This window comes from Pholcus phalangioides, unplaced genomic scaffold (genome assembly GCF_987345545.1).
Source record: "Pholcus phalangioides strain wild (caught in Gottingen) unplaced genomic scaffold, Ppha-v1.0 ptg000009l_1, whole genome shotgun sequence".
Taxonomy (NCBI): domain Eukaryota; kingdom Metazoa; phylum Arthropoda; class Arachnida; order Araneae; family Pholcidae; genus Pholcus; species Pholcus phalangioides.
This window is the reverse complement of record NW_028301602.1, coordinates 36,937,692-36,956,068: the sequence shown is the minus strand read 5'-3', so window position 1 is coordinate 36,956,068 and position 18,377 is coordinate 36,937,692. Positions and strand designations below refer to the sequence as shown.

Below are 18,377 nucleotides of genomic sequence, written 5' to 3'. Positions count from 1 at the left end.
TGAATAGGTTGGTTTAACTTTAAGGTCCCTGTACACGTTCAGGTATTCAAGAGAAATGTGCTCTCTTGACCCTCTTCCTGACCACACCCTTCTTTATTTTTCAAGTCTTTTGCTCTTGACTATTAAGTTTACTGATAATCACAATGGAATGAAAAGGATAAATCCTCAACACCTTTCAGGGAGAAAAGCAAACTGATGAGAGAAAAATTTGGAAAATGACAGACTTTTTGTATGCATCCAAACAGTAGTTGGCGCCATAACAAGTTGGTACTAAAAAAACAGGTTTTTTTACATTCTAATCTCTACATGGAAGATTTATTCACTTATAATTTGTGGTTCTTTAAATGGGGGGGGGGACTACAACAGGGTTAAACTGTATTTTGTAAGTCTGCATTAAACGCTGGGAATCCTGACTCATAACTTTTATTCAGGGACGCGTCTTGGGCCATGCAACCCATGTAGTGTGTCGCTCTAGAAGTGCCAAATCTGAGTTTAAAAGGACAAAAAAACAGCTTTGTCAACAAATAAAAGATAGTCAGGGTGACACCAAAAATAGGTTCCACATGGGTAAAAATTTTTTCTCGAGCTGCTCCTGCTTTTATTAAACATTATATCTTAACATAACAAAAAATAAACCTTGATTATTGACACACTTTCATTTTGCTTCACTCAATGTTTCTTAACACAAACATGAAACTTCTATGAAGCGCTCATAAAAAACATTTTTTTCACTATTGTTGTCAAAGAATTACACCTTGCAGGAAAAGGGAAACTACATTTTTTTTTACTTCAGCCACATTTCATTGATTAGACTTTAATTAGAAACATGTGGTTTACATAAAAGCAATTGCTTTTACCCTTTCACATAATTTTGATGACAAAGTATGCTAGCAAAAAATTGTTTTATTTTAAGATTTAATCAGGTACACACTTTTATCTGAAGGGTATTTTGCTGACATGACAATAATCGTAAATTGGTATTTCTGTCATACAATATAGTCTGGTATGTCATGCATTAAACATAAATTTTCAAATTACTTGGCAAATATTTTCAATTTTGTGAAGGACAAATTGTTTAAACTGCTGTCTAATTTTTTTCTAGGTTAAACGACAATTACAATATGTAAATTTACAAAGTTCATAATCTTTCCCAAGGGATGAGAGTACATAAAAAAAAAAAACTACAAAAAGAAAAATTGGAAGTATCTGAAGGAACTGCTTATCAACCGTAACCTGTGACTTTACTAGGAAACAAGGAAGCTGGATAGGAAGAAGGCAAAAAAAAGGAAGCTAGAATTTACTTTATAGCAGGAAGTATGAGATAAAATTGACAAAAGCAGACAAGATGAAAAATGTTTTCAACAAGTTATTTTTAATATGACACCTCTAATCAAAGAATTACGACAACGCTGATTTAAAAAAATCAAATGCAATATACTGCCAGTTTGTTTAGAGCTCTTCACACTCTGTAATTAAAAAACTCCTCATGCAATGACATTCTATTTTGCATTCCTACATTACTGCACTATGTAATTTAATATAATTAATGTACTTTTATTTATTTTTTAATAGTTTTTATAATTTTTAATATCATTATAGTTGTATATGTCATTTTTTAAAAAATGGATTAGAATGATCTAATTAGAATCATGAATAATTGAAAAAGTGCAGATGCATGGACACATATACCATACCACACATTATTTCCAGTGAATTGAGTAGCATATACGTATTATAAGTCATAACATATTAAATTCTTTTAATCAAATCGACAAAAATAGACTATTTTAAATAGGCAGCCTCCTTCCACAAATACACCATAATAGTAAGTTTTAATTATACACAATAAATATCAAAGCAAATCATTTATTCACTTGAAAACTGAGTTTCTCATCAAATTTGTAACAGCAAAAAAAATCTTACCGATGATAAGTGTGCTGAGGATGACAATCTGGGCTTAGAAGATGCAACATATGCTAAGTACTGAATGACTTTTTTTGTATTTTCGGTTTTTCCAGCTCCAGATTCTCCTCTGAGAGAAAATACAAATAGGGTTTTTTTTTAAAAACGTAAATGTTTCATTCAACAAAGACTATTATTTCTATGATTCGAATACGATAGTTTAAAAATTATAAGTTTATATATTGGCCATTAGAAAAATTTTTCACCAATGATATACAGCAGTGAATCTTTACTTTGCTAATACCTCAAATAGCATCTGCTTGGGGGGGGGGGGGGGTGCATTGTGATTGAATCCGGCTATTTAAATGAGTGGAATAAAATAAAACTTTTTTTTGCATAAGGAAAATAATCCATTCATGATGAAAAAAAAAATCCAGTGAAACCTCGCTACAACAATTACTCGATGTAATGATAAATCCCTGTACGATAATTTTCTGAATATAGTTTGAAATTGCCCAAGTCTAATATTAAACTCCTCTCGATACAATGATATCCTTTACTTAGTAAATACCTCTATAACGTTATTTTCTCAGAACATTTTAAAACCATTACAATGATATTCTTTATATTTGACTCAAAATTGTCTTCAATATATTTTTCAATTCCTCACCAGTGTTTGTTCTTTCGAAGGTGTCTAATAGCATCAATATTTTGCGCTATCTACCTTTGGAACATAGACACCAGAACCTGGGGCCAGAGATCATTGGAGCTTCCCCCAATAAATTTTGTGAGGGGTAGCCGAGACCCCCAAAAATTCATGAATATACAATGAAATGCACCGTTTTGCCCCCTGCATATGGGCTTGAGCCCCAAAGCAGAATCTTTTGCATTGCTCTGCAATCAGCCCTCAGCTAACTCGAAATGTTCAACAGTAAAAGAGAAAATAGGAAACAGGGTGTTTCCGGTCTTCAAAGGTAAAAAATTCCCATAACAGTGTTTTCAACACTTTTCTTGAAATTCATTCAGATTGTTCAGAGACACACGTTGTCATTTTCGAAGTATTCTGCTTTGGGGGACTTGAGTCCTGTATATATGGGAGGAACGGCGATTTTCAGTACCCTCAATATTTTCTTCTTATCTGAGCCTCTGCCTTGGAAATGAAGTTGCCATGAAGCTGCTTTCTGTGTAGTACACAAAAGTATTGCGAGGGAAAGTAGAAAGAACACCCCTTCCACTGAAAGTAAAACATCTTTTCTTAAAGTGTTTGAAACACCAAAATGCTTCGATTGTGGTAAAATATAATTACATGGTTGTTGTAACATTTATGCTTGTAGCAAATTTATACAAACAAAATTTCAAGGCTGAATATTATTGATCACAAATACACAGATGTCATTTTGCTATTACAGTAGTTTGTTGTATCCTTGTATATATAAGTGTAAGATATGAGATGACATGGCCCCCCCACCTTCCAATTGCTTCTAAAATATACCTTCATTAATGTACATTTATTCTTGTTAATGAAACCCTGCAACTTTTCAACTCCCAACCCTATCGTCGGTTATCACCACTAAATCAGTGAACTGCAGCAGTATCCAATGGTCTGGGGAAAATTTAATGTAAAATTTTATATGTTGTTACATTTTTTTTTCTTTTCGAATCAAAATAAAGTGTCCTGGACTCTGCCACGAAGCTGGGTAATGGGATAAGTCCAGTGGCAAAGTTCTGGCATTCATTCATGCTATTATAGCAAAATAAATTTCCAGATTTATTTAAATTTTTTTAACCAAGCAGAAGATACTTAAGCTACTATGGAAGCTTTAATTTGTTGCGATATACCTCATATTTCTGAAAGTAAATTCATTCTCAATTGTTTTTGACTATCCCTTAAGTAGCCTTTCAATGATATTTAGACCATTAACTTCAAGGGTAGAATCAGGAATACAAAATCAAGAAATTTACATAACTTATCTTTCTAGTACTAATCAACTGATCAATAATTATCCTCACTGATACATCACTTTTTTTGTAACATGTTATAAAGGTAAGAAATGGCCATACACAATTTTCTTTACAACGACAAATAATAATTTAACAATAATGAAGTTAACTTCAACAACTTCACAAAATGGCATTTTCACTGAAATGTTAGTGATAAAAAAAATTCTGATTATAAATACAGGAAATATTAATAAAAATAATCTATCATTTGCCAATAACATGAAAAATATCTTTAAAAACTCACGTGCATAATATGGATTGGTCTTCCCGATCTGAAAAAAGAAAAAAAAAAGCATTAATAAGGTCGTTATCCCAAAATATAACTAAAAATTAAAACATTCACTTTAAGTACGACAAATGTTGATCATACAAGAATGTGAAGTCACATTAAATAATGCATATAAGAATTAAATCATAGGCTTATTTAATGAAGGACTTGGGCATTATAAATACTAGCACAGACTTTACAAACTCAAACAATTAGTTTATGAAATCCAATGTTATTAATTGAGAAAAGCTTTTGAAAAAAAAAGACCTATTATTTGGAATCAGAGAACTGGTTCACTGTTTGAATTGAAGGTTTTTAAAAAAGAGCTGCAACTGTATATCTGATTTGCTAAAATATTTCATTATTCAATAGTAAGACAGATTTTTGTTCTACACAACAAAAATCTAAGAATTAACAGAAAAAAGTATTGAAGCAACAGTTTTGCATTAACTATTGAATAAACAGTATTAATTATTAAGTACAGGATTTCTGACACCACAAGGAGATAAAAAGATGTCAACTTAAGCTGATATCAATTTGGCGAGGGGATTCGTGCAATTTCACCCTTAAAAATTTTCAGGGAGATCATTTATGTACATACATGCCTATGTACAGGGTGTCTATTCTAATTGTTGCCCAATAACTTTCTCTAAACTTGGTCTTGCAAGAACCTTTCAGTTACAAAAAGTGATTCAATTGTCATACATAATCTTAACAGCTGTTTCATACAATCCTATGGTTCTGTTAGCCAGAATTGTTATTTTTTTTTCATCCTTGTGTTCCCCATGCCTGAATGAATGAACGCCAGAACTTTTCCACTGGACTTATCCCGTTGCATAGATCTCTTCCAGCCCAGCTTCGTGGCAGAGTCTGGAACAAAGTGAGTGCACCTAACAGTCTGAGTGTGTAGCTAGTGTTGTGCTTGATATTGTGTACTTCAAATTGGGAGTGAAGTGTAATGATTGAATATATTACGTTGTAGGCCTGTTGCTCTCTGTGGCGAGACTTTTTAACGGGGAGATCGGCTCGCATTCACGCCTTGAAGTTGGAAACCACAGAAAACCAACTTCAGCCGACCACCACTGTGGCGGTTCGAACCCGGATCCTCGCGATGCGAGTCCGTCACTATAACCACTCGACCACCGCAGCGGCTGTTCCCCATGCCTGTGAAGCAGTTCTTAATTTCTTGCTTACCACACGCAATCCCCCTGTCCTCTTTTATGTAACACCCTCAAACACTCGACATCGCGGAAACCCAGGTTGTAACACCGGGTCACCTTGAGAATTTAATGACAGCCATCTCATCTAAGTTTCTTCCAGAATCATGAGGAAAATTTTACATTGAAAGCAAGAACTACAGAAGTACCACGGACTCGCATCTTTCCGTGGACCAGAGTTCCGAATCACTGGTCTGAAATTCACAAGCAGCATGGGGGGAAATATTGACCTTAAAAACGAATAAAAACAAAAAAAAGGAATATTTCATGCCGAGAAAAGCCTAGCGGTAAAACATTTGCCTACAGGATGCATTAAATGACTCATTCCATTTTGGCTGAAACTTCTACACCCCACCCTCACGAATTCCCACAAGTCGCGAAATCCCGACTAAAGACGTCATGTAATGCCTAAATTCCCGGAATCAACAGGAAAAGAATTAAAATCCGGCTAAAAGCCAAGCGTTTCGACAAGTTGCTGTTCACATCAATGAAAAGTATGAACGCATCAGTTGATCGAGTTGGAATTGAACGTGTGTCTGAACGCCCTCCTCGTATAAAAAATGACTAAAAAGAAGATCTTGATGTGACAAAAACATGGAAAAACGTGACTATTACAAAGGGGGGCGGGAATTTCACAACTTCCTCGAAATTCTCAACTTTTTGTAAGAACGCGTCTGTACGTGTGCACGAGTAAAGATTCATTTCCATTCTCAAAAATCATTTACAATTCCACGATCAACTCGTTTCATTTAAAACGAGCAAATATTCCGACGACGCCTATTCGATGATTAAACGGCGGCAAATCATCTGAACTGGTTGGTCTGAATGTGGGTTGTCAAGAAAACGAACATTAAATATATTAGAATAACTTTTTCTGATCAGCTGAATGAAAGTGACACTTCATAACATCCTATTTTAAGACCGAGGGGCACTATAAAAGTTTGGTAAGAGATTTTTTATAGTGTAATACCGGCCTAAGAGTGTGAGCATAATGATAAGCAAAAAATGCGCTGACGGTTCTATACCGAAAATTGAGCAATTTTAGAAAATTAAATCTACTGGTTACCCAAGTAATCGTAATATAATAGTAGAGCCTACTGCAGCAATTACAGGCTCAGTGATGGACGAAGACCACAGTGATAATATAGACCAGGGGTGCCCGCATGCGGCCTGTGAAGTGATTTTGTGCGGCCCGCGACTAGGTAAAAGTGTCGTGAAAAAATTAAATTTGATGTCATTATTTGAAGGATCGGTTCCAACAGCAAATTTCTTGATTAACAAACTGCTTACAAACTTATTTCTAGTGACGAAATTAATTTAATAACTAATTCACTCAATTAATAATGGAGCGACTTACAAACCGAAGTTGTACCACTGATGCGGCCCGCGACGCTATAGCTAACCATTATGTTGGCCCGCGATCAGAAAGAAGTTGGCCACCCCTGATATAGACCATAGCCAAATAAACTGGAAGTAGTGGGGAGTAAAAAAGGATGAAAGGAAAATCGAATACAGAAATCTGGGCATTTCCGACTTAAAATAATGACAAGTTGATCAGAAAGACTTTCTTGGAGTAGAACGTGTTGGATGATTGCCTAAAACAAAGATATAAAAAAAATTACCTTGTAGCATACTGCGATAAGCTCCATCTGTTACAGCAAAAATATGAGGTGGTACTTCGTGCCTTTTTTTGCCCTTGTACAGCTCAATAACTTTTTCTGTATATATAGGGAGGCGTTTGTAAGGATTGACGACAACGCAGAATAAGCCAGAGTATGTCTGCAAAGAGAAGTATTTTTCTGAAGAAAAACTATGGTGCATATAAAGTTAGTTGAATTCATACCTTGCTTAAATCTTTATTAAATCCAATAATTTAATCACAAAAATTCATTCACAATTCAATTAATTATAATTATAGCCAAATTAAAAAGACAATTTACGATATCAAAAGCACTGAGATGAAGATGAACCGATGTTTTTCATTCAAGTTCATGGAATAATAATTAAAACAAACTTTTTTCAATTATTAAAAAAAATCGATGAATAGAAATCAATGATTAAAAAAAAAGTGTCTACTGTTCATCTATAGCACTGATTACCCAAGTAAAGTCAAGACCCATGTAACAATGCCGTAACATACATCCCCCTAAAATTAAAACATTTTCCGGAAATTTTTAGCCAATGCGGAGTGAAATATTGTATAGTAAAATTCGCTAATCCATGGGACTATGAAAAATTCCCGTTAGCGAGAGGTAGTGTCTGACTGTCATTAAGTTCCATTGTATAATGAATTAAAGAAAAATCTGTTAAGGGCCCTACGTTCATTTTCGCACCAGAACCCATTTCTAGTAAGATCGGCCCTGGTACGCATGGAGGGGGGTACAGACTACCGTGTCTCTCCCAAGATGAAAATTAAAATTACTTTAAAATATCTCATAATATATAAATATTAAGAAGTCACCTGCATTAGGAGTTTTTGTATTTTTCGTGTATTTGCTTTATTTGTTGGCGAGTTCTTAATATTTTTGGGCAAAGTTGATCTACTCTTCTATAATATATGAATTATTAAAATATTGAAAAAAAATACATGTAAAAAATACTTTGTATGCTAGTTCAATTAATTCGTTAATTTAATAAGGCTTTTCACGGTTAGTAACTTGGTATTACTAATTCCCTGGAAGAAATTAGTTGCGAATCCCCCCCCCCCTTCCCCGCTCACACCCTGTGAGATCCCTCCAAAGATCAATCCTGCGTACGCCCACGACCACATAGATAATTTAGGTTATATAGGAGGTCGTGGTACGCCCCAACACCTGTATTAGAATATAAAAAGCAATTCTTAAAATATTCGAATACATTGCTTACATTTAAAAACACAGAAAAACAAAATTCTAAGATACTAAACTCTACCATTTGAATAATTTCAAAATTTTTTAGAGTAAATAAACTTAATTTACGTGTATTTACGCCTTACTGGTTGATTTTCTGAGATTATAATAATACCCCGAAATTGTTTTGAAAATGAAAAAAATCGCTACAAATGCCGAAAGTGAAGGAAATATACATAGTTCTACCGCTCATTACTTCTATTTTAACTCCACAATTTGAGAATTTAAGGAATGATGAATAATTTCAAGTAGATGATTAACTTCGTCAAAAGAAATAGACAAATGTCACTCTGCTTTCGGGACATTTTTAAAATTACATACTTAAAGGAAAAGTAACCCTCAGAAAACTCAGCATTTTAATGAAAAAGCACGAGTTGGGAAAAACAATTTTTTTTCAAGAAATTAAACTATAGATTTCCAAACTTTTTTTTGTTCCGTCGCCCCTTTCTTTAGAATTTTTTTTCCTCTTAGCGGCCCCCTACTCAAACGAACCCAAAGGATCCTATATTAAACCAGTAGCTTCGATTCCCCCCCTCCCGGACCATTCCATCGCCCACCAGGGGGCGATATTGCCCACTTTGAGAAACACTGGATTAAACAAATAAAATAGATGAAGAGCGTTCGATCAGACATCAGAATTGAGTAGGGGGAAAGAAAAGGTAATTGAGCTATCGGAAAGGCAGAAAAGAAATTTTCAGTTAGAGGTGATGCTTAAAATCTTAAATGCTGAAACCTGTTCCCCCCCCCCCCCCGCCCAAAGTATGCTCTCTTCACAAGTCCACAGGCTTAATAGCTGCAGAATGTGCAGCATGGTAAAGAAGGAACGGAAAATTCATTAGCCTGGCGATCTACCATATGTAGTAAAATCAAAGCAACACACAATATGATAGTGGAAAGCTGTGTAAGAGTAGTAGTAAGAACTTAAAACTCACCGTTTGAAAATTTTTTCCCCGACTAGCGAACATGGAATACTTTCTATACCGTGATCATCATAGAAAATATTCTGTACGTCTGTGTGGGGTTTTCGAGCAAGAATTCCCGCTCGCCCGTTCTCGGGAATGTTTTGCAATTTCCCGTTCCCGAAATCCGGAGAAAAATTCCCGGGAAATCACTTGTGTTACATTAATACTGAAAATGAAATGTAAAAGATATAAAAAAATTAATGGGAATATTTGTTAAAAATATACTTAATCTTCTATAGCTATAGCATTGCTTGGGAAAGAGATTGGGGGGGGGGGGGGGAAAGAATAAAAACATCGTTTTTTGTCCTTTTCGTATAAGTACAAGTGATTGAGAGAGGAAGTTTTATGGCTTTACGCTGCCAATTTCGGGAATCCCTTCGCTGGGAAAATTTCGCTTTCACAACTGACCCAGTTTTTTTTTTAAAGCAATCATACCCTAAAATAAAAGATTGCGGAGGTGGGGGGGGTTCTTACTTTCAAGTGGGATGACCACTGACCACGATCTGCTTTCAATCTGAATGGCTTTAAATGCCAAAAAGACCGTGATGTACAAGTGAGGAAAAAAAATCACTTTATACAGTTGAAGCTACAAATCCCGAACGTTTAAACGCGGTTTAAAACGCAGAATTCTCGAATGCTTCTTCTGTGTTAGTAGTCATGAATTATATATTTATCAGTAGTTCGATTAAGAGTGATCAGCATGTGACCAGTATAATTGGAATGAAGCCATCTTAGTGCTTCATAGGCAAGTTGTAATGCAAACTATACAAAAGGTACGAGGCATTCTTTTATTTTACTTCCCTAACTGTGAGAAAATTAGAGGAAAATGAAATTTCCCGAGATGTGAATTTAATTTAATCAGCAATAGTTGTGTGGCACATAAATGAAAAATTTTAACTTTAAAAACTATAAAGAGTAATCGAGACCGACGTATAAATGGAAGGCGGCGTATAAACAGGGTTTAACAGTAAATAAGTGATTTCGGGAAATGCGATTTTCCATTCCCGATGGCTTCAAAATGTCTGGAATTTGAAAAGCCTTGAAAAGAATTTGAAAGTAAGTTTGTGTAACATACACGTGCGCTGCGTACAGCCAGCATATATGCGATCAGGCGATCCGCTGTTATCATCAAATTAATGTAGTCAGTCAATGAATCAAATTGACTGACTACACGAATAAAAGATCGGTTGTGGTCAACGTTCCCAATAATTTAAATTCTTAAGACCGAAAACTCACGAACATAGACTCAATTATACAGGGTAGTAACTATCGCGCGCGAGCGAGAGAGAGAGAGAGAGAGACCGCCCAATAATTTTTTTTTACACGCGTGATTCCTTGTGAGAAACTAATATAGAAATATAAGTTTTCCGTTTTTGGATCGGACGAATATTAAATGAGTTCTAAGGTGACATTTTTCTAACGGTCAGTTTTGGGCTTAACTCCGAAGGAAAGAGTACATTTCTCCAAAAGCAGTGGGTTGTCACTTCTTGAAAATTAACCGAGATATTCAATCCCATCAGAAACCAAGTTCTGCCTTCATGATTGGCGTTATCACACTCTCCATTGGAAAATACGGGACAATATGAAAGATTTATGGTCACAGTGTATCTCATTTTATTTATTATTTTGAAAAAACCCCTCCCAACAACGAGCTCTAGATCCGCTCATGCCACAAGCAGCATACAAATCATTGAAACTGTGCGAAATGTAAATCATAATCTTAATACCAATACATTAAGATCACTGATGTCTGGTAATGTTGAGTAAAATAGGAAAGTAAAAAGTTGAAATGAAAATTTCCACGCAAAAATCAGTGGCTGCAAACTATATTGAAATATTGATATTATACATTCATTATCTCAAAACTAGAGCCGATTCGGCAAAACCAACACCAGTTTTGAAATCAGTAGCCCCAATATACCCTAAAACAATTAAAATTTCCTTTAAGAGCATGAAAATATTTTTTTCCCTGGCCTAAAATTCGGCTATTTAACCTACTCAGAAACGTTTAGTTTTATAGTAATTAGAGGTAGTGTATTCGGAAAAATAATTTTTAAGAATAACTTCATCCCTCTCAAAAATTTTTAGGGCCCTTTCGCACAGAGCGGATGCGGGTCCGGAAGAAGTTTCAACTATTGGAGCCTTTCAGACGATGCGGAATGCGCCCGCATGTGTCAAAATCTAAGTGCGGCATCCGCATATACAGGTTTTGTACATTAGGTTATATGGAGCTATTCACATGACGCGGGTCCGGGTAGAATTCGCCTGAATCTTTGGCTACTTTTTAAACATGATTTTGCATGGAATTTTTTTAATTATTTGCCATAAATACTCTTAAAAACACCATATGAAGGTCCCCTGTTCATCAATAGGATGTACCCACATACGTCTATCCCTCCATTTCCTTCTGAGATAAAGGAGATAGATGTAGCAACTTCAAGGGGTCTCACTACTCTTTCGACTTGAAAAAGTCGAATTTTCAAAAATGACTTCAAAGAATGTTTCATTTGATTGCAAATAAAATACTAAAAATTTCTTGTCAATTGGTTAGTTTGTTCTTTCATAATTAAAGAAATACTGGATTATAGTGTAAACGTATACTAGAAAAAACACTTTGAACGCGATTTTCTCAGATCGCAGTTTGAGCTCATCCGTACGATTTAAAGAAAACTACTGCCCGAAAAATTCTGAATTTTTGCAGGAAAGTTTAGTCAACATGTGTTAGTAGAATACACCTCGGACTTTGATATCTGACCATTCGTTAGAATTTTATGAATTTTCAAAGTTTGAAAAAAATATATAAATTTCAAAAATCTAAATTCAACATTTTTTAAAAAATGCTTCCCATCAGTCGATTGCTAAACCCGAGGTCTATTCTACTAACACAAAACATACTAAACTTTTCTGCAAAAATTCAGAATTTTTGGGGCAGTAGTTTTCTTTAAATCTTACGGATGAGCTCCAAAACTTCAATCTGAGAAAATCGCGTTCAAAGTGTTTTTTCTTACATACGGTTACACTGTAATTCATTATTTCTTTCTTTAATTACGAAAGAACAAATTAACCGGTTGGCACGAAATTTTTAGTATTTTATTTGCAATTGAATGAAATATTTTTTGAAGTCATTTTTGAAAATTCGACATTTTCAAGTCGAAAGAGTAGCGAGAACCCTTAACTGCCTTTTGCCAATACTTTACAATTTTATACAATAAAACCTGCCAACAACGGCCACTGACGGGACCATGAAAATGTAGCCGTTATTGGGAATGAAATTTTATTTCTGAAAGAAAAAAAAAACCACTAAAATTTGCGATCTACGTAACACGTAAAATTATAAGCCGCTCTGTAATTAATTACAATATTTATATATTGACTAAATACTTTAATAACTTTTAAATTCAATTATTTTTTTTTTCTTTTTAACTTTTCAAAATTATTAAAAAATATATTTAAAATTTTAATTTTTTCAACTTTTAAAAATCGTACTATATACCTAAAAAAATTGTAACACGGCCCGTTTTCCAATTTACGGGGGGAAGGGGGGTAACCCGGTAACCCATACTAAAATTTATTAGGAGGAAATCATAATTATAATCAGAAAAAGTAATTTCTGCATGAGAAAATATATAATAATTTACTTTAAAAAAAATCACACATTATCAGGAAGATCAGTAAAAATTCGCTGTCTTGTCTATCCTTTGACATTTTTGCGCTACTGTTTTACCTAAAATGAAATATGATTTCACTCATACAGTCCCCTGATCACATGATAACATCAAAAAATAAAATAAAAATTCATTAGATGGATAATAAAGTGTTGAAAATTATCAGATATTCATTAACTCAAAATTGATCATCCTAGCCACTTGAGAATAATAAGAACTTTTCTTAATAAGAACTTTATATAATAGAATAATATCGCACTGGAATCTCATTATTTTTTGTCGTAAATTGCCAAAAATCCTGAAAACTCTCGAACCTGAATAACTAAACAATAAAAAAAGTAATTTTATATTTCAGACATTCTGAAATTTCGACGATACTGAAATAGAGAAAATACTGGTTTATTATTGTAAATCTACCAAAAAGGCAGGAATTATGAACTGAATTTTTGACACAAGTTCATATATAAAATTCGGCTTGAATTAAAAAAAAACGCCATATAATTCATGAGACCATAAATCTGGTTAGGATGGCACGCAAATTTCGGGAAAATATTGATCTATCAAATGGATGCTAAAAAATTCGTGCATCACTCAGTATACTGTCTAATGCAGAAGGGGCTTGAGACATCGTTTCGGTGCATAAGCCGCACCAGTAAATCTGCCGCGATAACTCCCAGCGGTGGTACACTCTTTCTCACCGCGGGAATTTTCAGCTATCATGTCGACCAACGGACCATCGATGATTTCTACGTTGACCAGTTTGCAACATAGGCAGGAAAAAATCCATATTAGTGATTGGGTAAAAAATCGTATTTTTAGAAGCAAATACGTATATAATCGTATTAACTTGCTAAAATCGTACTAAATACGTTAAAATCGTAACAGTTGGCAGGTATGATACTGTAATGTCTTTGTTTTAGGTCGACGAGTGTCCCAAATCGCACAAATTCCCGAATTTCAAATTGAACGTACAGGGTTTCTTTGGTAAACATCAGGGTATCAAAGGACTGTCTGAAAAATTCGATTGAACTGATTTCTGAGAAATGAATTTGAACAGATAAGAGATATGTAATGTATGATCACTTCCTTTTCATCTCTAATGCTGTTCAAGCTCATTCGTGAATAACAAATTGTTTATCGGCTCGTATTCTTTTCCCTACCATCATTATCAGGTATACCCTGCGTCAAAGGCATAGGGGGGGGGGGAATATAGAAGCCAGTGCAATCCCCTCAAAGATTAACGGAAATTAAACAAAAAAGTTATGAAAAATTTGAAGTATTCAAAAAATGCAATATGCTGTTGCAATTGATTTCTGATAATTTAAAATGTTTTTTGAAGGTTAGTTACTAAAACTTTCTATGGGAGAAATTTCCTGTGACCATGCGCCCACACAAGAGTAGGGCTGACAGGATTCCAACCCTGAGACAAATCTCATCTTTCACTTCGGCCCGGCCCAAAGATGTGGGGGGGCCATGCCTAGGAACATCCCCTTCCCGGCAGGTCCTACGTACATCCCTCGCATACATAAGAGTTAATCTATTTTAGAGAATACCCTCTACGAATTAAGAGATCCCGCAGCTCGAGAATAACAGGATTTCGTTGACTTCGGATAAGATTCTTTAAAATATGATTTGTTAAACGGCCTTCACACCAAAATGTTTTGAAGGAAAATGTATAAGTGTCAAACTAAGCAATACAGAAATAAAAACTCCGGATCTGCACACAAATCTCAAACTATAATAAGAAACCCTCACACTTAGTGAATATTTTTAATTTGTAATTCTATTTCTGAAAGCAACCGGCATCAGCGATCCTTGACGGAAAAACTAGGCTAGTGAACACAAAACACAAATGAAAAACAGATAAAAAAAAGGAAAACCCTGCATTGGCGTACATCCAGCATTCCTGAAAGTAGTTTGTGATACTGGCATCAAGACCAAGATTCTTCACTTGGGGGAAAAAATGAAAAATATACGAAGGTAACGTGGATATAACTATCCAAGTGAAAGAAATAGTCAAAGAAAACTGAATATAAAAATCTTTTAATTTTTTTTTTCAATCCTTTATTCGCCATATAAAAATTCTTTCAAATGTTATTTCTTCAAATTGCACACTTGATAAATGCAATTAATAGCATGACTGGATTGGATTTTGATTTTTGTGGCGCGAAAACCAACTGCGCCAAAACAAACGACTAGTTAGGAAATACTATAAAATTGTTGTATCAGGAAAGTAAAAGTATATAATAAAAACTATGCTTGAAGCGTAAAACAATGATGCTGATTGTAAGAAATTAATGTGTCGTAAAAATCAATGGCATTTATGAATTCAAATATGCGTGATGCATCGCAATCAGGTGATACACAAGGTGCACTCCGCCTACTTCGGTATAATTTTAGAAATAACGTTGTGAATGAGGTAATTAAGTACTAGACAAATGCAAGTCTAAAATTGAACTCCGAAGATCAGTCACCGCTCGTTTTTACTAAGTCGTAAGGACTTGATCATCGATCATTTTTGTTGTACCACGGTCATTTTCTGCACGAGGGCGAATTAAAGCGGGACCTACACTTTATTGGCGATTCCGAACGGCAGCTTTATGTTCACCGAAAGATTGGTGCGCTAACCACTCCATGTAGGGGACTCCCTGCGGTAGCAATCTTTTTCAATGGTCATATCGTTTCTGTCGTACCCCTGCGTCAGGAAAGTTTCTGACAAGGGGGAATCGGGTATCGAACTAGCGACATCGCCAAACATCCTTTGGTACTTTAAATGAATCTTGGCCTTTTCTACCTCGCCCAGACCCGAACGATTAGTTCGTAAAATCGATAGTTTGTAAATGGGGGTGGGGAAGATGTTCAAAGAAATTTCATATTGTGTAGGAACAGCGAAGTAGTTCGTAAAATCGGGCGTCGACTACACATGGCTGAAAAATATATACTACATACAAACATTGAATGAAATCCATTTGACAAAACACCATTTACAGAGCGGGAGCCGTGGTCGGTTGTGATAAAACAATCATGTACAGCAAAGCTTTTTGACTTTTTTCAACCGCGTCCCAAAATCAGCAGGATCAACTTTGTGACCCATACGACTGCTCGTTTTTCGAAATTGGTGAAACCAATGACGCAATAAGTGCATTTATAACACACCAAGTCGATTCGTACGACTCATCTAGGACAGGATTTTCCAACGTGAAAGCTCACGAGGAACCCTTGATGGTAACGAGGCTAATCCCCGAAACCCTTAACAAATTTTTAATACTTCAACATACAAAGTGTCCTAAAAGTCCGCATTCGCTCTGCGAAACAAGAATCCTCACTTACAGTAGATAAAAGTGTCAAAATATATATATATAGGCCTATACTTGAGTTACACATAGTGTGACCATATTTTCCGGGGCAGAATTATTTTTTCACAATATTCGGTTATTAGCGAGAATAGGAAGAAAGAAGCCAGGACGAATATTGTTTGTCTCCTACTGGTCGATTAAATCAATATTTTCTCTGAATTATTTTAGAGTACCCGTTCTCAACAGAAAAAAAAAATTGCTTCGAATGAAACAGTAACAAGGAAATTTTTGAAGCTACCAGGGTTCCGGGATTTTTGGGGTTCTGTCCCTTTTTATTCCGCGGAACCCCAGAAAAGCTCTCACGGAACACCGGTTGGAAAATCCTGATCTAGGAAGCCCTTGCAAATCAAGTTTCGGTCGTGACCAGTGTCAACACCAGCTATAGAGCCAGTGTTATCCGGGGAAAATAATTTTGAAAAGTAAATTTTCACTCTCCTCCAAAATTTTAAGGGGTAGCTTTGTACAAATAGAATAATGAGGAACAGAAATAACTTCTTAAAAAAAATCTGAAATTTAAAGGAGTATTTTCACTCTTCAACGAAATTTGGAGTGAAAATGAATTTTTATGCGTGTATCACGCATATAAATGCGTATTGACGAACACTGGTCGTGACCCATAGCTCGGGAGTCCCCGGCTGTGAGTGGATTTGTACGACCCGCCTCGAAAGCCCCTCGGACCGGGAAATTTGAATTACGACTCATAGGTTAAGAACCTCTGATTAACAGCAATAGTCCTCAATCCGGAGACCGAGTTCCTGCATAACAATGGTGTTAGTCAATGAAATAGCCAATTTCGACAAGAAATTTGAACATTTGCATCTACCGCTTACACGAAAAATGATTAAATGGGCCCATAGGCACATAAAGGTCAAGAACAATCAACGTAAAATCAGATTTGCGAGTGGAAGTCGAAATCTGAAAATTAAACATGATACATATTTCAACGAAATAATAGTTTTTGGTAATCAATGAATATAAAGCCCATTATAACCACAGTCAAACACGGTTATAACGACACCAAGAATTCTGTGAAATTTTGTCGTTGTAACATAGGTGTCGTTAAATCTGAGGTCAACTGGATCATGAAGCAATCAGCATCGATTCGAAGAATTGAAATTACCGCATTTTTTATAGCCCTTCCCCAACCTTCTTTGGTGCACTAAAATCCAGAAAGCAAAAAAATTATCTATTCAATACAAACATGATTGAAACTCTCTGAAAGTAGTCCAACTTAATAGCTTGCTTAGTCTTGGCTATTCTTCAATTAACATACGACGGGAGCACCATTTCCCTAAACAAATGAGCATCACTAGGAAGAATTAGCATCTATTTAAACAGATAAAAACATTGGAAAAAAAAGTTTCATGACCTTAATTCACGGTTTTCGCAACAGCAGCAACGGAACCCGCAATGCGCACATATACACGTTGAATTAGCCAAAATAAAGAAACCGCTCAACCTTTTTTCCCCCCAGAGCGTCTGTAGCAGTGGCCCAGACAAGAGAATGATTGAAGATCTACGGAGTACCGCACCATCAAAAATTGCGAGAGCATTGTTTTTAAATGAAATCAGACGGGGCGCAACAACTGTAATCATCCCTCTAATTTTCCGACAAATATCAAGAAGGCGTGGACATGTAAAGGAGCACCATTCGTTTATTTGGAGGAAAACAACGCATATAAAATTCTAGAAAGCACTAGCAAATAAATCTCCCGATCAACCATTTCCCCTTCGCTATCAAAAATTGGGAAGTTTGGGCCCTTACTGGATGGGACGATTTATCGACGAGCGCATCGATGTAAAATCTTTAAAAATCGACCATGGTCGACAAACCATAATTCTTTGAAGGATAGCATTATTTTAGTGATGAGCAGTAAAACGGTAAAGTTCCCAAGACGTGACTATATTACTAACTATACATAATAATTGAACTTAAGAATTTAGTTTCAGTACATACACACGTAGTAAGCGGGATTTCGGACAATCTCTGTATTTAATATAGTCGTAGAGTGAAGATTTGGAGGATCACAAGTATTTGACCATATTGTACTGCTGTAGGCCTCTCGCCAAATTTTTTCCCCGACTAGCGAACATGGAATACTTTATACCGTGATCATC

The 18,377-nt window shown here is 35.4% G+C and overlaps 1 protein-coding gene across 4 annotated transcripts in view; it reads right to left on the bottom strand.

Annotated features, from left to right (window-relative positions):
* The window catches only part of LOC149083003 (uncharacterized), a 96,238-nt gene that overhangs the window by 45,086 nt on the left and 32,775 nt on the right, over positions 1–18,377 (bottom strand). For all 4 annotated transcript variants that reach the window (XM_089236053.1, XM_089236054.1, XM_089236055.1 and 1 more), the window contains exons 2-4: positions 7,011–7,167; positions 4,148–4,175; positions 1,924–2,032 (exon numbers count right to left, since the gene is read on the bottom strand). In XM_089236053.1, the coding sequence (XP_089092179.1) occupies positions 1,924–2,032; positions 4,148–4,175; positions 7,011–7,167 (294 nt within the window). The remainder of the gene's footprint in view (positions 1–1,923; positions 2,033–4,147; positions 4,176–7,010; positions 7,168–18,377) is intronic.